The sequence below is a fragment of the Pteropus alecto genome, unplaced genomic scaffold (genome assembly GCF_000325575.1).
Source record: "Pteropus alecto unplaced genomic scaffold, ASM32557v1 scaffold177, whole genome shotgun sequence".
Taxonomy (NCBI): domain Eukaryota; kingdom Metazoa; phylum Chordata; class Mammalia; order Chiroptera; family Pteropodidae; genus Pteropus; species Pteropus alecto.
In genome coordinates this window covers 3369880-3393125 of record NW_006442207.1, presented here as the reverse complement: position 1 = coordinate 3393125, position 23246 = coordinate 3369880, and the positions used below count along the sequence as shown (strand labels likewise).

The 23246-nt window shown below is 32.3% G+C and overlaps 1 protein-coding gene across 1 annotated transcript in view; it reads left to right on the top strand.

Annotated features, from left to right (window-relative positions):
* ATRNL1 (attractin like 1) overlaps positions 1-23246 on the top strand; it is a 548298-nt gene that overhangs the window by 94119 nt on the left and 430933 nt on the right. The window contains exons 11-15 of the mRNA XM_006920939.3: positions 11954-12038; positions 12888-13096; positions 14091-14209; positions 17835-17967; positions 20922-21103. Coding sequence (XP_006921001.2) covers positions 11954-12038; positions 12888-13096; positions 14091-14209; positions 17835-17967; positions 20922-21103 — 728 coding nt within the window. The remainder of the gene's footprint in view (positions 1-11953; positions 12039-12887; positions 13097-14090; positions 14210-17834; positions 17968-20921; positions 21104-23246) is intronic.

Genomic DNA, 23246 nt, shown 5'->3' with positions numbered 1-23246 from the left:
AGGGTGGGAGAAGAGAGAGAGAGAGATCAAATTATCTTTATTCTAGTTACTGCTCTTTATTAAGTGTCTTCTGAGAGCTAGGTCCTGTGCTATGAGCCAAGGGCTGTATACACAATATCTGTAGCCTCCCTAATAACCTTTTAACAAAGTGTTAATAAACTCATTTCCATAATATTAAGCAGGAGAGAGTGAATGGAACTTGCCCATAGCCGCGCAGATAGTGAGCAATAGATCCAGTTTTGTAATTCCTAAAACTCATAGTCTTTCCACTTGACTACACTATGCTATTTGGTGTAGGGTCCATTTGTATGTTCTTAATTTTGGCAACAGATTACCAGACACATTATGTTTAGTAATGTTTCTAAATGCTGTGGAAAAGTAGAAGCAATTGTCAGTTTTGTTTTTCAAGCAAATTGTAGGAAAAATAACATTTTAAACAGTTTTATATTTTAACATAGGATTTCTTTTTGCCCTGTGCTAATGCTGAGAACAAAAACATAATACGATTATGCAATTTAACATGGAATAAATGTTTTCTTTATCACATTTGATTATTTCTATGTAATTCCCAATAAATTTCTACTCCCCCATCTGTATTTATTCTCCTGAGTTTGTAGCATCAAATGTTGGAATATTTTGCTGGGAAAAGTGTTTTTCATATTTCAGGAAATGCCTTCCAAAATAATTGTTTTCTTTATGCAGTATATTTTGCGGAAATAAAATACAGTCATTGCATATTGAACCAACTAAAATATAGATCTGTTTTGAAAAAAAAAGTTATGGTGATAATTTTTTTCTTTAAGTCGATTGCCTTGTATTATGTTTAAACAAATAGGAATTTTTGTGCTAATATTAATTTTTCATTGCTATAAACTGTACTCTTTCAACCTTAGCGCCATAGTAAATTTTATATAGCGAATATCTTTGAGGATATAGCCTTGTCTTCATAGTTCTCATATTATACATGCTGGATGTAGAGGCATATGATGGTGATTTTTAAACATGGCTGTACCTTGGCATCCTCTTTGAAGGTTGTAGGAAAAAAAAAACCAGACCTATATAATTTCAGTCTCCTAGATTAGGCACTGGGTACATCTACATTTTAAAAAGTGACTTGAGTGCAACTGATAATAGAGCCACTGCTGGTGAATAAGACTGGATAGACTATCACATACACAATGATATGTTACTTAATGTTTTGGTTTGTAAAGCTAGCTTGAAGTCAGATTTTAAATCTGAAACTTTATTAATTTTTTTTTGTTATTTTAGTGATATTATTGTACCCGATTCCAGATTACAATGATCCTTTTTGTAAAAAACTTTTCAGCTAAGATGCAGTGGAAAAACATATCTCACTGAGTTGATCTCATATTATTAGACATATTTATACTTTGAAGCTATATGGTTGTGGAAAGTAAATATTACCATAAAAGTTAGTTTTCTGTGGTTAGTAATAAAATAAATCAGGTAATTGGTTTGTTTTCTACATCTCTTAAGTGTTACTAGGTAAGGTTTGACTGAGGATTTCAACGTTTACAAGTGAGTTTCATGAATTGAAACGTAGCTTAAAATTGAGGTGAATTTTGAGACATTTTCAAAAGTATAACAAACTGTGACTAAATAGGATTTGTTCTAGGAATTCATGTATGATTCATTATCACAGATGTACAAATACAATTTATTATACTAAGACTATTAACTGAAGCCAATAGGAAATTGCATTGATTGTTAAAGCTTTATGCAATCATTTCAATTAAGACTGAGTCAAATAGTGATGCCTACTTTGCCTGGGATAATAAGAACTAAATAAATATTTATTGAATGAATGCCAGGGGACAAAATCGTGAGAGAATTTGTGGGTATGAACGAGATAACTGGGAAAAGTGCAACTTTTAGAATATTAAGAGAAGTTTTATTAAACTATTGGGGGAAAAACCCAGTGAAGTACTATTATTTAAGAGGTTAGTGGAAAAAGTTTTTAGGCAACATCTAGAAATTTGGTTTTTATTGCAAAGGTATTCAAATGGTTCATAGGTTAATGGTTAATATCCATCTAGTTTTGAGTCTTGTATACACAAACTTTTGTGTTCTTTTTAGTGTATTTCAAATATGCAATTAAGACCAACTTATGCACTGGCATTTCAGGTGGAATATTAAAAAACTTTTAAAATGTGTCCTTAAAGTACATTTTCATGAAAAATATAAGTATTTGTAGGATAATTTGCCAATGAATGTGTATTTTCCACCTGTACTATTTATGTATAATTGATAAAGTAAACCAGTCTCTAAATTGCAATGTAAGTTCTTAATGTAATTTTGTGACCCACCCCCACCCCCGGCCCGCCATAGGTAAATAGTCTCATGGCACACAATTCTGATTTCTGCTACTTGGGTTTGAGAGAATAGTAACTCTTAATTTTTGATCTTATGTGTATTGGGTGTACAGTTTGTAAATTAATATTTAGTACCTTGTAGCACAGGTTTTTTTTTTTTTTTAAATCTGTATTTCAGAGTATATATTTTACTTGGTTCTTTATTCTTGTGTGGCTCTTCTGTTATTATGGAATGACATGTCTGTCAGTTTTCATGATGTTAATAAGCATGTGGATTTTGCTTTAATTTGTCTAGCCTTGAACTCTTTATAAAGTGATAATGACCTGAGTGCTCTGGAAACGTATTTTCATCTTGGCAAAAAATATAATTATAGATTTCAGTCAGACAGATTAATAATGTAAGAGACTTTATAATGTAAGAATGGGAATAGACTACATGTAAACAAATTATATTAATTTAATATTGAGCTTTAAGGCATTTGATAACTTTTGCATCTTACAAGAAAACCTGTCTATGTTTTATAGAGAATCTTGACCAAGAATTTGAAAACTCAACAACAGAATTTATCTAGCCCAAAATTCTGTTTAGTAGTTACTGAAAAAGCTGGAAGGAATGAATAGAAGCCTGTTTATAACAACTGCTCCTCTATTTTTCTCTCCCCAGTTCTGCTGAAAATTCCTGGCAGGTGGGCAAATATCAGCAAGCATGAAATTCTGTGTCTATAGATGCAAAAATTGCTTACCTCAACTAACTTTTCATAAGCTTGCAAGTTAAATTCTATTCTTCCCAAACAATTTTATGGGTGAAAACAAATTGCCAGCTCTTTTAAGAAACTGCAGAAGAAAATTTGCATTGATCGTATCAATCAGTACAGGTTAGGTTATACTGTGGCAACCAACAGCCCTGTTAACAGTTGGAGTTCTTTGGAAAGCAAACCCTGAGGCAGAGTTTCGTGTTTAGTATACTTATTAGGTCCTTGGGATGAACAACTGTGCAAGGGAGGGAGAAGAAAAAGGATTGGGCAGAAGGAAAAATCAGGCTGACCTAACGGCCCCATCCCATTGGAACAGTCCCTTATTAGGATGAAACAGGTCTTGATCCGGCATCGTGTGAGAGCCCCTCCCAGGAGCACAGGCCCTTGGACGAGGAGGAAGCTCTGTGGAGCTAAAGCAATCTCCGCAGGGGCTGGTAGCTGAATGATGTTGGCGATAGCAATCTTAGCAGCAGGGTCAAGTCCTTCCCTGGACATGTATTCAGGCAGAACATTTCCATGTTCTATACGATTCATTCTTTGAGCTGCCCTGTCCACTTGTGTAAGTACATTCGTCAAAATCTCCTCTAGGATCCCAGTGGCCTTTCTTCCTGGAGAAAATCTAGATTATTGCTCTGGCTTCTGCAGCTGGTCTTGGGATTGGCAAGCGATATTCATCATATTCCTCTTCCATTATTCTTTCTAAATATTTCTTATCCTCATCTAGAATCTCTTCTGGTCTCTGTGTCTTACATGGTGACATTACCGAGACCCTCACCCTTAGGTATTTGAGCCCCTGATCAATATGTGCCTCCTAGTCTGGCTTACTATACTTGCCCATTTTCCATCACACTTGACTCTTAGGCCATTTCTCTTTCCACACAATGTGGGTGATGCACCCTTCCCAGTTGGGGGGCTTTTGCCTTTCCCACTGTTCTTCAAGGCCTCTACTGAATAAGTCTGTCTTGTAAGCAATGCCTGTTTTTGACTTATGCCCACCTATCAAGCTGCCATGTTTGCATTCTCTTCCTCTTATTATCTGGTCATAGAGGACTCCCCATATGGCCAAGGTTGTAGGATGAGGAATGGGTGCCGTGGCCGATGACGGGGATCTGAGTGCTACCTGCTCGTGTGTATTTCTTGTGCAATGTGGTCTTGCTCCTGCTTGATCGTGGGTACTACTTCATTTTATGTTCTTATGATTATTGGTAACAGAGCCAGCTCATGATGTAGGTCTCTGAACACATGGTCACTTGATAACCCATGTCAGGCACTTCATCTCTTCCAAGGCCCAATAGCATGGCAAAAATAGGGGTATAAAAATTTTTACTGCAGATTACGTGACCTTTGACATGTGTGTGGGATCTGCAATGTGATTATTTTTCTGAGAGTATTCTGTACATTTCACATGCTACTGTTCCAACAGTGACACCACCAGATAACTATAGTATATATCCTGGCTCATGTGGCTTCAAATGCAGGGCTGCTTGCAGTGTAGCCTGGACCTAGAGCATAGTTATTTACTGCCCTGTCACGCATGCACAGCTGGCAGTCACACGGCTCTGCAGACCCAGCGACTCAGTTTGAGTGGGACCTTGGCCAGGATGCCATTAATTCTCTCGTTGCCACATCTCCCTACTAAAAAGAGAGGCTGCAATACTTCATATCTACAGGTGTCACCATCAATTCAGACATTGCATCCAGTAGGGCTTGACATGTTTACATTGCCTTTGTCCCTAGGCTTGAGTTACCAAATGAAATGATGACGGGGTGCCTTTCAGGAAAAACCAGGGGAACTATCACCATGTGCGCTTGGTGTGTTATTGCAGGATCCTTCCTCCTGGCCTGAGAATTTTAATTACATCAACTCTGGATTTTTAAAATGGCTCAAGTCCAGAAATCGAGAATAAATTGTGACTTTTTATTGCGACATCTACCATCAGACTCCTGATCATCCATCTTTGACTACTTCTGATGATATAAATTAGGTAGTACGTTTGTTGGCTGCCTATCTATTTTTCTTCTAGGGATGCTGTGTTCTATGAAGCATCTCTATGATTTTCAGTAGTCACCCCTCTTGACTGACACTTCAACCTTGCTGCTGTTAACAGTCAACAATAATTGACTGTTACGTGGTTTGGATTCTCATGGTTAAGTGTCACTAGTTGGCGTCTATTGTCCCATTGTCTGCATCATTGAACTCAGTTCTGTTATAACTTCTTCTCCCATCAGCTTTGGCCTCACATTCTTAGTGATGCTAGTGTCCTCCTCACCATCACATTCTTCCTGGTAAATGGCATATACCCTCTGGCCCTTTTCATAGATATAATGACCTGATAGGTTTTCTGACATTACTTAGTATATCCACTTAAAAATACCCACATTCCTGGACTTTTAATCCCTGCCTTTACTTTTTGCTGTGGTAATTCTGTCATTTTGACCTTACTTAGTATGGGCTATGTTTTTCATATTCCTAGGAATCATCTTTTTTCTCCCAGCTTTATTAAGGTATAATTGACGAATAAAACTGTAAGATATTTATAGCATGTGTTGTGATGATTTGATATATGTAGACATTGTGAAAGGATTGCCCCATCTAATTAATGACATCTGTCACCTCACATATATATATCTTTTCTTGTTGAGAACATTTCATTTTACACTCTCAGTAAATTTCAGTTATTCAATACAATGTTATCAACTGTAGTCACCACGCTATACATTAGATCCTCAGGCCTTATTCATTTTATGGCTGAGAGCGTGTACCTGCTCACCAGCTTCTTCCTGTTTCCCCCACCCGCAGCCCTTGGCAACCACTCTACTCTCAGTTTTTATGAGTCTGACTTTTGTTTTTTAAGATTCCACATATAAGTGATACCATGCAGTATTTGTCTTTCTATATGTCTTATTTCACTTAGCATAATGCCCTCCAGGGCCGTCTATGTTGTTTAAATGACAGGTTTCCCATCTTTCTCATGGCTAAATAATATTTCTGTGTGTGTGTGTGTGTGTGTGTGTGTGTGTGTATACCACATTTTCTTTATCCATTCATTGACAGCACCTAGATTTTTTTTAAATCTTGGCTGTTGTGAATAGAGCTGCAATGAACATGGGAGTGCAGACATCTCTGATATCCTGTTTTCATTTCCTTTGGTTATATACTCAGAGGTGGGATTGCTGGATCATATGGTTGTTTTATTTTTAATTTTTCAGGCACCTCCACACTGTTTTCCAAATAGACTATACTAATTTACAGTCCCATCAACAGTGCCCAGGTGTTCCCCTTTCTGCTTGTCCTCAGCAACACCTGAAATTGCTTGTTGTTTTAATAATACCATTCTAACAAGTGTGAGGTGACACGTCCTTGTGGTTTTGATTTGCATTTCCCTGATTATTAGTGATATTAAGCATCTGTTCAGGTATCTGTTGACCTTTTGGATGTATTCTTTGGAAAAATGTCTGTTTGGTTCTTCTGTTTATTTTTTAATCAGATTGTTCGTTTGTTTGTTTGTTTCTTTGCCATTGAGTTGTGTGAGTTCTTCATATATTTAGAATATTGACCCTTTATCAGATATATGATTTTCAAATATTTTCTCCCATTCCACAGCTTGCCTTTTCATTTTGTTGATGATTTCCTTTTCCGTGCATGGGAGTCATCTTAATATTGAGTTCACACAATCTCCTAGGGTCATAGTTTGGGTTCTCTGGGAAGCAGATGCCAAGATAGAGTTTGGTATTCATGGTGTTCGTTGGGAGCACCCTTAAGATCAGTGCCTTCAGAAGAGGTCGGGGGAGGAAGCAAGACAGGAAAAAAGTGAGGAGTTGAATTGTGATGCTGGCCAGATAACCTAAGTCAACCCCGCAAGGATCTCTGGAGGTGAGAGTTGTCCTCCATTGGGCTGCAATGGCAGGGCCTTTAAAACCCCACATCGATCAGCCATTGCATGTGGGTCATCTTGGCAACGATGTGGCCTTGAGTGAAGTGGCTCTCTGCTACTGAGGCAACACCTGATGTAGCTTGTAGCCAATGGTAATTCGCTCTCAGCAGCACAGACAATTCCTTGAACTATGATCTGGGCAGCACATATACCTGTCCACCACAAATCTCCAAACTTCAGAGGATTCAGACTGATAAAGTTTATTTTTCACTCTCGATACATGTCTATATGTTAAAAGACAAAGAACTTCTAGAAGTAGGATTGTATTATTTGTCTGAATTAATGACATGTGTAATTAAATTTTTATTACTGTACTGTGATGTTTCTCTTCTGCAGAGACTTGTGTACTTTAAAAAAATATCATTTTTTTTATTTTCCTGAAATTAATGTTTCTATATGCAAGGATATTTTGATGGTATGCTGAGGTCGTGTAGTGTAATAGTTAATAAGATCTGGTTTTGAGTACAAACTTTGCCATTTAATGACTTTAAGGAGCTTAACCTAAACCTCTACAGACTGTTTCCTTATATATAATCGGGTGACAAAAATATTCACTTCTCAGAGTTGTTTTGAGAACTATTACCTAGCATTGACAAGCAATTAGCATATTATTTTTATTAGATAAAAGTCATGACCACCCATATTAGGAAACTTTTCCCATTTAAAAAGACTGCCGAAGGTTTTTGAACTCTTCAGTTACTTTTATATAATATTACTGTAGTAATTTTTTTAAACATTTAAGTATTTGAAGCAGCTATGTGCTTTTCGTTTTTTTGTGCTCCCATAGCACTTTTATAAATCTCTCTTAATATTTTTCACATCCTGTGAGCAGAAACTCAGTCTTAATTTATATCTATAATGTCATTGTGTCATTGGATCTTCTTTACATCTAAGTTGAAATACTTAAATATTGATGATCTTTTTCCTAGGTTTTACATTAATCTATTAACTAAAATTTCATCTGTTTTCCTCCTATTCTTAGTTAAGAACAGTTGATGAATTCTCAATTTTCCTTTCTCTATTGAAACAATGAAATAAATTAATCTTTTACTCTTGGTTATTTTTCAAGACATAGTATTATGAGAAAAATATAGCTTGGAGAACATTCAGAAGATAACCCCATGATCTTTAACATGGTTATTAAACAGATGTTCAGTTTTTAAATGAGCAAGCAAGTATTATCTTAATAGGAAGAAACACACTGAAATGAACAGAATCTGAAGCCAAATGCTTTTGAGTTTTGAGCTTTACTTATTTATGTGGCTGTGTGGTGTGAGCAGGAGATAGGTGGTCTGATCTGTTAATCCTACTGCTTCACAGTCTTGGACAAGCTCCAGAACTCTCATTTCTTTGGGAGTTGAGTTGGAGTTGCTTATCAATCATGCACTTTTTAAAAACTGGAGTTATTAAGTACTTCTGCAAGCATGGGTGGGGTTGCTTGTGAGCCTGAAGACAGAAAGTTTGATTAGAGCAATAAGCTATTGAATCCCCAGATGCCCTTCCTCAACTCATGCAGATGAGTATCTGTCCTCTTCTCCTTTGCCAGAAGACAAAGGTTTTACTCTTTGCAGATGTTGACCTAGGTACTTTATAGTTGAGAACATGGCTGAGGGCATAAGTACTATTTTAGAAACAATGGGGTTAAGTTAAAGTATACATAAGAATGAAACCTCTAGCTCCTTCCTTCCACTTTGGTCCAGAATCCTGTCACTCAGGTGTATAGCTTCTAGGAATGAGATTGGAAGATCTACTTCAAGCAATCTGACCAGTCCAAGAGAAAGCATGCACCAAAACTGACATTTAGAGATCTCCCACTAAAACGGTCTCATCTGATCTGAATCCCAGTGCTGCTGTACGATATAGAAGAAAGTTAAGAGAGTAGAGCTTGAGAGTTCCCTTCACAAGGAAAAAAAAAAACTTTTCATTTGTATCTGTAAGAGAAGATGGATATTAACTTATTGTGATAATTGTTTCACAGTACATGTAAGGCAAATCATTATGCTCTACACCCTAAACTTATACAGTGCCACATGTCAATTATATCTCAATAAAACTGGGGGGAAAAAGAGAAAGTTAAAAAAAAGAATTTTGACAGTGAATATGTCTTGCCCAAGCACAAAATTTCCAGTTTTGTTGGGCTATATTCAACCTTTACAGGTCATACCTTCTCTCCAAATGGGAACAATCTTTCAGAATCCTGTCAGATTAGTTTTATTGTGTCAGACATTTATAAACATAATTTACAGAAAACCAAAGGTAATCAAAAAGGCCTTAAGCAAATTGCTTAACTTCTAAGTCTAGTTTTTCATTTCTAACATATGGTAATACCTGCTCAATCAACCTCACTGGATCCTTATAAAGATCATTTTAAGTTATGTAGATGAAAGCCCTTTGGAAGTTTTATAGTACCACACAAATAATGCACATTTCTTAAAATAACTCTAACATGTAAAATAGCACACTGTTAATGCTATGCTTAAGCCTCTATAATAGTATTTCCCAAAATGCAACCTTCAGAACATTGGCTCTTGGAAACATAAATGTGCCATGAAAAGTGCTTGTATGGATAAAACATTGTGAAAACACTGGATTAGGTAAAGTTGGCTTCTATACCTATGTAATCTCTCTTTTGAGAGTTTTTAATAAGCAAATGTACTTTGTTTACTGAAGAGATTATATAAACAAAGGAATACCCTTTTTTGGGGGGATTTGTGTTTCATGGAATATACTCTGGGAAATACAACTCAAGATGTTATACCTATGTGATTTTATTAAATACCAAGGCATACATTTAGATATGGCCTGTCTAAGAAGATGAAATTTAAAACACTGTCCTGAGAATGTCTGTAGCTGCTCAAAACTGACTCATTTGACATCTCAAAATCTATGTTAGTATGTGTGTCAATTTTGATATTATATTGAAATGATATACAATTTTCTCTAACCATTTTTTCCATCATCTTTATATGGCTTATGTATTGTTTAGGATTTTCATTTTTTGGCAGTTGAAGTCATTCTATGCAAACTTTTTTAAAATATCAAATCATTAATGTGATTTAAGTATTTATTTTATTTTTTAAAGTAGTCATTTTATTAATGGTATATTTATATATTTTAATGACCTAAATTATCTCAAAGAAATAAATATAATAAATTGATTTTAAATTTTTTTTTATTTTTCAATTATAGTTGGCATACAGTGATATATTAGTTTCAGGTGTATAACATAGTGATTTGGTATTTAAATACTCTATGAAATGATCACATTAAGTCTAGTAACCATCTGTCACCAAAGTTATTACAGTGTTGTTGACTATATTCCCTATCCTGTACATAACATCCTGTGACTTATTATATAACTGGAAGTTTGTGCCTCTAAATCCCCTCCACTTATTTTGCCCATCTTCCCAACCATCAGTTTGTTCTCTGTATCTATGAGTCTGTTGTGCATTTAGGTTGCATCTATATCTTGGCTATTGTAAATAAGGCAATAAACACATATCTTTTCAAATTAGTGTTTTTGTGTTCATCAACTAAATACCCAAAAGTGGATTAACTGGATCATATGGTAGTTCTATTTTTAATTTTTTGAGGAACTTTCATACTGTTTTTCGTAATGGCTGCCCCAGTTTACATTCCCAGCATGAATGCATGAAGTTTGCCTTTTCTCCACATCCTCGCCAACACTTGTTATTTGTTGTCTTTTTGATAATAGCCATTCTGACAGGTGTGGGTGATCTCATTGTGGTTCTGATTTGCATTTTCCTGGTGATTAGTGATATTGAGCATCTTTTCATGTGTCTATTGGCCATCCATATGTCTTCATTAGGAAAATGGCTATTCAGATTCTCTGCCTATTTTTGCATTTTCTTTTGATACTGAATTGCATGTGTTTTTTTAAATATATTTTCAATATTAACTCTTTATCAGATATATTATTTGCAAAATTTGCCTCCCACTTAATAGGCTACCTTTTTGTTTTGAGATGCTTTCCTTCGTTGTTCAAAAGCTTTTTAGTTTTATGGAGTCCTATTTGTTTATTTATGCTTATTTTGCCCTCCGCTGAGGAAATAGATCCAAAAAAATATTGCTAAGGCTGATGTTAAAGAGTTTACTGCCTGTGTTTTTTTCTAAGAGTTATGGTTTCAGATTTTACATTTAAGTCTTTAATCCATTTTGTGTTTATTTTTGTATATGGTCTAAGAAAACGGTCCAATTTCATTCTTTTGCATGTCCAATTTTCCTAACTTCATGTATTGAAGAGAATTTTTTTCCATCGTATATTCTGGCCTTCTTTGTCATAGATGAATTGATGATATAGGTAGGCATATGTTTATTTCTGGGCTCTTTATTCTATTCCATTGATCTATGTGCCTGATTTTGTGCCAGTACCATACTGTTTTGATAACTGTAGTCTTGTGGTATAGTTTGATATCAGGGAGCATGACACCTAAGATTGCACTGGCAGTTCAGGGGCTTTTCTGTTTCTACCCTTATATTTTATTTTGATGATTCTCTTTTTAGACATTTATTTACTAAATATTATATATACCATTTAATTTTATATGCATTCATGTAAATTTTGATTTAGCGATTTAACTAATAGGTTTGCCCAGTATTCACATTCATGTATTTTACTGTATGAACCTTGGTTCATTTAATAATATGTCATTGAAGTTATTCTCTAACATAATGTACACCTAATTTCTTTCCATTTATTTTCTTTATTCTCATACACTTAAATTTATTTGTGAGAATTTTAGGCAGAAGTTACTTTTATTTAAAGAATAATGCTAGTTAAGTAACAATACTGAATTGTAGGTAATGAAAAATTAATGAAAGGTTTTCTGTTGTTAAGTAGTGTACCTTTAATTTGGCCAATGATTGTTTTATAGTATTGTTTTTTTTAATTTTCATTTTCCATTTCTAGCTTGTGATGAATGGAAAACATTACCAAAACCAAATCTTCATAGAGATGTTAACAGATTTGGACACTCTGCAGTTGTCATTAATGGGTAAAAGGAGAACATTTATCAGTTATACTATCTGCATGTCCTGTTATTCTGTTAAAAAATTGTTTGTGCTTCATGCATTGGGTTTAATGTATCTCTCCCTTCTCTACCATGGCATACCTTTTGGTTTGTTAACCATACCCTTCATTCTTTTTTGTTTAAATATATTTAAGGAGTAGGGGAGTAGTCAAAGGAAAGATAAAGATACTTTAAAAAAAGTCATTCTGCCTTCTTTCATTTTTTAAGATATCAAACTGAAAGAATAGGAAGGCTAGCCCCATATTTCTATCAGGGAGAATAACAAAAGTGAGTGTAAACGTATAACCTCTAGGATTCTCTGTTGAAAAATCTGGTTGATTTTTATTTTACTTCTCTTAAATAGTAAAAGGTATTATTGAAGCATTTTCTGATCTTTTCCATTTATTTTATTAATAATATTTTTAGAAATACAAATGATGCTGTTTTGAGTCATGTTAAATTTCTTTGCACTGATAATGTTAATTAATTCAGTAATTGTCTGGGTTTTTCTTTCCAAATTGAAATTTTGAGAATCTTTTTGATTATTTTACTCCTTTTAAAAAAAAAATTTATAAGAGAATAGTAAAACAGTACCAGAAGAACTCTACCTAATTTCTAAATTTTATGTCTGTATTAAGAAATTCTAATTTTAGATAGTAATTCTAAAGTGTATCTTATTACCATGTATATTTATTATCTATTTCTAAAAAAATATTGTTTCCTACCTTGATAAAATAATGTAAAATGTATATTTAAATTTATTTTAAAACTAATACATTTATACAGAGACTTCTCAATATTATTTCTTTATGATTCTTGTTTTGTTTTTACTAGGTCCATGTATATATTTGGAGGATTTTCTAGCGTTCTCCTTAATGATATCCTTGTGTACAAGCCTCCCAATTGCAAGGCTTTCAGAGATGAAGAACTTTGTAAAAATGCTGGTCCGGGGATAAAATGTATTTGGAATAAAAATTACTGTGAATCTTGGGAATCTGGGAATACAAATAATATTATTAGAGCAAAGTGCCCTCCTAAAACAGGTAAAGTTTTTGTTTCTCTTTCCGCTGTATCTGGCACAAAACTCTACTTGGCTAGAAGTAGAAATGCATTCAGCTGATAAGAATTACTTGAGGAGCTTTCAGAAATTAAAAATTCATGATCCTCTAATAAGGATTCTCATGTTTGAACTAGGCAGCAATTAATAATTTAATATTCTTATTAGTTATTTTTAGTTTTCTTTTTAAAAAATCTGTAGGTAATATTACATATTAATATTTTATATGTAATGCGATCATGTATATGAATTATTTTCCTATATAACTAAAAAAGGCTTTCAGATAATTCTAAGAAATACTGTGTGCTTCAAAGAAATAAAATGAAGCAATTTATTTTGCTCTTGATAGTTTTTTTTCTTCCTGAATTATTGCTAAGCCAGACCATGAAGTTAAAAATTTTTCTGTAATTTTGATGACTAATATTCTAGTTTTATATTTCTTAGAAAATATTGAATAAATAAATCAAACTTATGAACATTACTAGTAAATATTTATTTACGAATGAATGACCAGGATAAAAATTGTTCAGTTTTCTTTAAATGGATGGACTTTTGTACATTTTCAGTGCTACAATTAACAAATATATTTTCAAGTTCTTCTAATCTATACCAATTCGGATGTCTCTAATATCCTTATGAAGAATGATAAACGAGTATTTGTTATAATGTTTTCTTTTAAATGTACATTAATATCTTACCTAGAAGGCTTCCCTCCCCACCACTTCATGTGTACATTTTAAATGGCTATAGGATCCTGGTAGATTCAGTAATTAAGATTTGGATTGGAGGTATCTAAAACCCTGTAAACACAAACTACAAAGTTGATTTCATATTGAAGAACTTATTTCGATAGCGAAGGTCATATTTTTAGTTTAAAATGTCTCGGTGATTCTTAAACAGATGTTAAAAATGTGCGAATCAAGAAGTGTGACATTTTCTTTTTCATCCTGATGCATTTCTATTTCCCATTTGTATTATAGCTGCTTCTGATGACAGATGTTACAGATATGCAGATTGTGCCAGCTGTACTGCCAATACAAATGGGTGCCAATGGTGTGATGACAAGAAATGCATTTCAGCAAACAGTAACTGTAGTATGGTTAGTACTTATGGGTAAATGATGATGTAGGTAACATTGCTGCTTTGTAATCACTAGCTTGTCATTTATTAGCACTGTAAAAAATAGCACTTCACATATGAAGACATTTATAAAATATGTAAGGAATCGCTTCTTGGTATGTTGTTAATTCAGTCTGTAGTTTGTCGCTCAAATTTGTTAATGTAGATTCCATTTTGAATCCAGTAATTTTTACTTCTTTTCATGATGAGGCTGGGAATATTCTTACAAAACTGATTTAAAAAAAAAGACTATAACTATATATACTTTCTTCTGTGCTGATGGAAATAGGATTATATTGCTAAGTAAGTATTGAAATCGTTTGCAGGAGATTCGTGTCAGACATGCGCTAATAGAGATACGGTCCAGTGTTTTGTTTATATACTGTGTGTGTAACTAACTGGAGGTGTTGACATTGGTAGTTTCCTTTTGATCTGTCTTGAGATCAGTGGTTCTCAACCAGAGGCAGTTTTGTACCCTGAGGGACATTGGCAATGTGTATAGATATTTTTGATTGTCATGACTGTGAGGCTGCTACTGGCATCTAATAGGTAGAGGCCAGGGATGCTGCTAAACGTCCTATAGTGCATAAGAGCCCTCTTCACAAGAAATAATTATCTGGCTCAAAATGTCCATAGTGATGAGGCTGAGAAAACTTACTTTAGGTAAACTATTGAAAAAAATGATAATATTAATACTTATAGTAGACGAAAATAGATTAAGAGTAGTAAAAATTAACCTTTTGAATTGGTACTAAAAAATCCCATGTTTTTAGATGTCAGCAAATTGAAAGAAAAATTTAAGAAGTGTTAGAAAGTGTATTTAATAGGATTAAAGGTTTTCTTATTGGGCTATAGCTTAAATAACAAAAGTGCATACAGATTTTCAACTAAATATAATATACCTTAATTTTTTCTGAATTTTTATTAATCAGCAAAAGTATCCATTATTTTTCAAGAGAGCAGACAGAAGTAAAAGGTAAAGAAAAGGGAGTTTGAAAACAATAAAAATGTTTATTATATCATTTAAACGTTTTCTCCAGTAACCAATCATATATCAAAATATTAAGTTTTATGATTTTATTCTAACATAATATTCAAAACTTGAAATGAAGGAAAATTTTTAGTTTTTGACTCATCAGATTGAACCCTTTTGCTTTCATACATATTGTGTTGGTTGATATATACTTTCCAGTGATGTGTAAGTAGTTTTAATAACAATATATACTTCAGTTTTACTAGTTTTAATGTTAAAATGATGTGACCCTTCTTTGAAAATTTGGATTTCTTTTTTATACTTGCATTAATATTCATCTAATGAGAGTTATTTTAGTGAGTAATGTGGAAATAGTAGTGAAGTAAGTAAAATGAAGCATGGGACTAAGGGACTAAAATGGAGAATGTTATTAAATAAAAATTGAAAGCAGATTTTATTTAAAGCTTTATTGGTTAACGCCAAGTTAATTTGTGTTTAGACATTTGCACTAAGTGAAAATACACATATCTAAAAAATTGTGTTATATAAATTGCTCTCAAGTATTCATTTTATGAAGTGGTTTTTATTTTGTTTTATATTTTATTTTTCATAATGATGTGTTAACAATGAAAGCAGTGGATGAGATAGAATAAGTGAGCAGATGGTACTCACTTGTAATTTAGATTTTGATGTAATGTGTCTTTTAGGCAGTTTTATCACAATGTCTGGTGATTAAGCTAAACCAAATGCTAATGGATACAGAAAGGTCTATGAGATTCTAGTGTGAATGACGTCCATTGGTATCCTATTTCATTATTTATTCATATGAACTGCAAGTTGCGTATTTTGTGCTCTAATAACTTAAATAACCCACTTACTTTTCACAGATCTTTATTTTAAATTTACATCTAAATATGTTAGAATGAAAATCAGTAGAATAATGGTTAGTCTTCATAGTCTGTTTACTAATGTACATCTGGTTCATTAGGCCAAAAAATGCCAGCCGTGTTTCAGAATAAGTTAACTTCCTTTCATAATTGATCAAATTGGCCCTGTGTGTATCTGAAATATAATTTCATCTACTGTGTCGGTTCAGTACCAGTAGATGACTATACGGTGCTTAACGAAAAGAAGTCTGGTTGTTTGGATGTTGCTCCAATGATACCATTGTTACTCTAAGGGCTGGTGTTAGCTGTTACTCTTTTTCTTATTCTAAGATGTTGTTTAGCCATTCTCTTGTCATTTTTATAGGTTATTCTATTTGTCAGATGATTCAAGTAAATTTATTTCTCTTCAGTTAGCTGGCAAATCTTTGGAACTATACTCAAATAATCATATAAAATAATACCAATATTTACATGTTATATGAAAACAAAAAAGCTATGAATCAGAAAAAATAATAAGAAAGTTAATATGTTTCTAATGAAAATGTGATGGTGAAATAAGAGTCACACAGTAATTTGAGATTTAAAAAAATGTACCTTCTGTGAATTTTTAGGCTGAATAACCAGTATCTATGCTTTTTATCTGTTAACTCAGTATTGTAATTTGCTCTAAAGGAAATAACAGCTTTGGAATAGAGATGACTGCAATGTATTTTTTGTAGAAGTATAGTAGTTTATAAATATTTGGTAAGTGACATTTCAGGTATCTAAGAGGATAAAAATTGCTTCAACTGTTTTTATATATGGGATAGTTATAACTAGATTTTTTCTGTTTATTGGCCGAAAAGAAATACTTAGCTCCTTCATCTGAGAAAACCTGAGATAAACATTTATACCTATAGAAAAAAAAGTTGAAGTGGGGTCCAGGGTGCAGCATTAATTAAGTCTTTTATGGATTTTTCTCAAAAAAGAGTCATGGGAAGAGTTAAACCCAAAATTTTAGTATCCTATTTTCACGAGGTAGGCTTTGTCATAGATATTGATAATACTATGTGAAATATCTGAACCTTGGTGTATGTAGAGAACTATCACCAAAGTTCCTATGTTGCCTGTTTTTTTTTAATGACCTTTAACCCCATACTGCCTGAATTAGTTGAAATATGATTACATTGTTTAGTAGGATTGATCAAAATATAACTTTTGTAGGTTGTTCACAGACTGGATAAAGGCAATATGACACATACTTAGAGGAGAAACATAAATGAACCCAAATCATTATTGTCTGTGGAAGTAAAATTAGTTTGAGTTATTGAGAAAATAATTTATTGTTTTAGATTGTATTAGATTTTAATAAAACATCTCTTTAATTTTCACTACTTATTATTTCTACTTCAGTCCCAGGGATTTGTGTGACAGTTTTATGATGGCTAGAATTCTTTCATGTGATCATTAAGAGAAATGACTTTGTACATTGGCTTTATTTATTGGATTGGAAGCCTATTATAAAATCCAATAGAAAAGGTTTTCAATAGATGGTTTCTGTTTCAAATTGTGTAATTCATACATTTTTTTCCATAAACACACATTCTGATTCCAAGAACTGTAGTTTAACTAAAGAAATGAATAGAGATTTTGATTCAGTATAACTGGATTTTAAAGTTCACCAGTGATTTATATAAACACTTAAATTTAAGAGTGATTGCTATACAAAGGTGAAAAATAAAATGTTTTATCATTTAACTTTCTAGTCTGTGAAAAACTACACCAAATGTCATGTGAGAAACGAGCAGATTTGTAACAAACTTACCAGCTGTAAAAGCTGTTCACTGAACTTGAATTGCCAGTGGGATCAGCGGCAGCAAGAATGCCAGGCTTTACCAGGTAAAAATTTCAATTTGCTAATGAGTTTTATAGTCCACAGATGAATATAATTATAGTAAAGAGCATTTATTAAGAACATTTCATTTTATAACAATAAGTCAATAGCAAATAAACAATAATATTGGAATAATAATAACATTGTTTCTATAAGAAACATTGGTGTTTGCTTCCAATTCTTTTAAGATGTTCACGTTTTCTTGTATTGATCAGAATTCTTTCCAATTTATAAAAATATATCTTGACAGAGTAAATAATAAGCCCTCAGACTGGTAGTCAGATTTAACAAATGTTAACATTTTGACATATTTGATTTGTTTTTTTAAGTGCCCTTTATTTTTTAAATTTCAGGAACCATCTTTCACTGACTGCTATTTTATTATAAATTGTGCCAATACTAATAAATATTATATAGTGTAATGAGAATCTGAGTTATGCAAATGAGAGCAAAGCTCATTTTAAAAAGCAATTTCAATTTATATTTTATAGTTAACATTTTTTAGTAGACCCTAACTACTCTTCCTTTTAAATATATATAAACAAAAATTGGTTTGGTATAAGAGATCCACTTGACCAGGCTATTATTTTGGAGAATAATAAATACAATACAATAAATACAATAAAATATTATATTATACACTAACTTCTCTTGTTCTGTGTTCATATTTACCAGACAATCAACTAGGTATATGTAGTTTGGTTTCCATTCAGCTCATCTGAAGGAGTGAGTACTCTAAATGGAGAGGGCCCAGTATATCTACAGCAGTTGCACTTTTCCAGGAAAATTTGGAATTGCATTTTTTAAATTGATCTCATGTAAACTTGGCAATTTGAATTTATCTCACCAAACTCATTTAAAAAAATTAACTACTCTCCTTTTAACTCCAAAGCTGAGTTGATGCTTAATGCTACAAAAGCCTAAAATATCAAAACATTTGGTTCATTGGTATAATTTAGTTTAGCTCAAAGACCCATGCATTTATTTTCATTTGTATGACTTGTCAACCAAGTATTTTTGGTCTCATAAAAAAAAAAAAAAAAGAAAAGGAGACAGGAAAAAATGAAGAAAAAGCAATAATTTAACAAAACTTTTCTACTGTTTCCTCAAAGTGATTTGGTACTTAGGATTCTAGAAGACAAGGAAGATTGCTATATGTGTAGCCTGAAAATGAAAACGAAGGTATTTTAAACAATCCTACTAAATGATATTTACAGCTGATTGAGAGATTACTATGTTCCAGGCACTGTATGTTATTCATGGTATCCAGTCTAATAGGACAGCAGTTATTAAAGGACAGTCTCCTGTTCATGGACCTATTCAGTGGGTCCATGAAGTCAAAACTAATAATACTAATATTATTTACTTTTTTAATTCTCATTCTGTTATGGGTGTACTATGGAGTTTTCCAAAGGCTACGTGATAGATGATTCCAATAGAATGAATGTAGAAGCAGATATGAGAATATAGTTGTCTTATATTAAACGAACATTAAAGAAATTTGTAAAAATGTAAAACAGTGTGACACTTTTTTTTACTTTTTTTGGCTTTTTGTTTTAGAGATCATAATTAAAAAAATAAAATATGCTACTTATTATAATTGATAATATTTTCCCCCCAACATTTTATTATGAAACATTTCAAACACATAGAAAAATGGAAAGAATATTAGAGAGGACACCCAATACTCACACCCTATATTCTACAGTGAACATTTTGCTCTGCTTTATCCCTGATCTGTGTATTTATTCCTCCATTCATCAGTCCATCTTAATTTTTTGATGCCAGGGGCCTAATTTGAACTTCAGCTGCTATCTCTCAGGGAGAGGATTTGATGATGCGATCTCCTTTGGGCCTGAATGTAGCATAAAGGGGCAAGACATCCCAGAAGCTGGAAGTTTTATTTGTAATGAATTTTCAAATTGTAATTTTAAATGAATAAATAAATATATCTTTAAGTGATCAGCTTTAATTTTTATGCGGTCAAAATCAATAGATGTAAAATGCATAAAGAAAAGATCTGTAGGACCTTCAATTTTTTAAAGTTAAAGGAGGCTTGGAGCAAAACGTTTGAGAATGGCTGCTTTAGAACAATTCCATACAGTAATGCATCTAAGGCCTAAAGGGCAGGAGGTACAGATGTATTCAGTGTGATATGGAAGCTAAAATGTAGTCAAACTTTGTAAACCAGTTCATTAATGAAACACTGCATTGTTAATTAGTGCACACTAGAGCATAACTTTATAATATATTTATAAATCTGTGTTTTAGAAATAGGTGCTGTTTTAAGTTAATTTTGGACCCTAGGGGTAAATCACTATTACTGAATAATGTGTTTAAAATTTAGAAAGACCTGAATAACTGTGTAAAAATAAACATTAGAAAGCACAGATTATAGCTTCTTATCTAAACATAAATGAAAGTTTTCTCCCCACAGTTTTAATTAAAGAATCAAAGAACTCATTGTGTATCAAAATAGTACACCTGAGCTATGGAAATTAGATTTGGAGGACAAATAGCTACACTTGTAGGAATAACTTTAAAACTGCTTTTTTTTTGTATGCTGGTTATTTTTCTATTAGAATGATCTTGTATTATGTAAATTGGACCTTGGGATGTAAATATTGTAGTGATTTCACTTGTTGAGATACCATGTGCCATACACTAAATTTGCAGAGAAAACCTCGCAAACAGTCAACACATTTCAACAAATGTTGTAGAGCCATAGTTTGTCTTACGTTTAAGAATTAAAGAAAAAATTAGGATCTTTTGTTCCCATTTTCAACCAAACTATTAGACAAAAATTTTTAGTATATTATATTGATATATTACATATTTTATTGCTTAAGTTATTCAAACACTGAAGTTATATTTAGAATAAATGAAAAATACACATGATTTTTGGTAATCTAAAAATAAGATATATATATCATATATATATATTTCTTTTTTTGACTAGCTCATCTTTGTGGAGAGGGATGGAATCATATTGGAGATGCTTGTCTTCGAATCAATTCCAGTAGAGAAAGCTATGACAATGCAAAACTTTATTGCTATAATCTTAGTGGAAATCTTGCTTCATTAACGACCTCTAAAGAAGTAGAATTTGTTCTCGATGAGATACAGAAGTATACGCAACAGGTAATGACTGTACTTATTTATATTATGAAAATATGCTATAATTATTGGCAATGATTTATTCTTCTTGTTTTTTAATACATTATTTTTACTAAATCTCGGAAGTAAAACTAGAATTAATTTCAAAAGTAAACTGACAGAGGACTCATTCTGTATATGTATTTTGTAATAAGGTTTTATAAATTATTCATCTCATATTTTGCACAATAAACCACTACATAATCTTACAAAGAACTCATCTCATATGAGTAAATACACTTAAAAACATGGCATGTAATTTAAGAATTTGTTTTTAAGTGTAATGACTTTGTAACTTGAAAAATTCCTCTTAATGAAAACGCTAGACCAACACATTGGCTATATTTGGATATATGTATATTTTGTGTGTATGTGTGTATTATGAGTTAAGTTTTTGAATTATGCTATTTTCCTAAGTATAGATTTGCTTGAAATAATATACTAATGGTTAGTAGGACTAAAACTCATTTTTAAAATATATGGAAGATATTGGAATATATAGCACTTGAAAGAGTTTTAGTTTTCTGGAGAATTGTTTTATGGAAAATATTTCCATAGAAATGGAATATTTCCTTGAAAACGGTATCAAAATACCATTTTATAAGAAATTTCCAAGAGTAATTTACACTATTTTCTATTGTTAGGATGTTAAAATATAGTCAACTCTTAATACATTAAGTAGGAGATTTGGAAATAATTTACTAAATCTAGTTTTGAAATACTTTATTTAGTCTAGATACTGATGTGAACTACCTTGAAGGCATTTTTTTTTAATTGAGATCTAATTGACATATAACATTATATTAGTCTCAGGTGTATACGCAGTGATTCAATATTTTGCATGTATATTGTGAAATGATCACTACGATAAGTCTAGTGAACAACTGTCACTATATGTAGTTACAAAAAAAGTTTTTTTTCCTGTCATGAGGAGTTTTAAGATCTACTCTCTTAGCAGCTTTCAAATATGTAGTACAGAATTATTAACTATCATCACCATGCTTTACATTTCATCCCCATGACTTGTTTTATAACTGGATGCTTGTACCTTTTGACCCACTTCACCCATTTTGCCCTTTGCCCATCCCCTGATGCTGGCTACCACCTGCCTCTTTTGTTCTCTATAGCTATATGCTTATCTTATTTTATTTTATTTTATTTTTTATTTATTTTTTTAGGATTCCACATATAAGTGATCATGTTTGTCTTTCTCTGTCTGACTTATTTCACTTCGAAATAATTTACTAAATCTAGTTTGTTTGAGAGCTACCAGACTTATGGCCGAAGAATAAGATGTATGTGGTGTCATATAGGGGAGACCTTTTGATTTTTTTAATTGTTTAGAAAAATGTGACAAGGTATATTTGTAAACTTTTATTCTTAGTTACATGGAGCATGCAACATAAGATCTGTGTATATTCTTGTGATACCAGGAGCTTCATTAATTACAAAATTTAGAGATAATTTCCAATGAACATTTGGAAATTAGTTCTACCGAATATGTATTACATATAAAGAGCTTATTACTGGTAAATCCACATTCATTGAGTTATATGCATGAATATTTGACATGAGCACTCCTGCTTTTTTTCCCTTGTTTATAAAATATTATTTTTATTTCTTACACTATAACCTTGAAATGTGCTATTAAGATATACATAAGATAGTAGTTGGCATTAATGCTCTACTGCTTTTTTCCTTATTTATAAAATATTAGTTTTATTTCTTACACTATAACCTTGAAGTGTGCTATTTTAGGAGTTGCATATTTCACGGTTACTTGTATTGCTTGTTTTTTCTTGCTTATAATAAATCATAAAGATTGAACTAACAGTTATTTTGGATGTGTGATGTACTTAAATTCAATATTTTGTGGACTAGCGTGCCCTGCAAATGAAAAATGTTTTGTTTCATTAGAAAGTTGAGCTTTAGTGAAATTTCAAAGGTGGAAAGTTCCACAGGGTGACATTCCATTAAGTATATCTTACGTAAAATGAATTATATCCCGAGTCATTGCAATTGTATAAACTTAAGATAACCCTTCTTTGGCAAATAAAGATCAACAAATTCATGCACTTTAAACAGATATCCTGGGTCAAATAATCATTTACTTATCGGAAATGGCTAA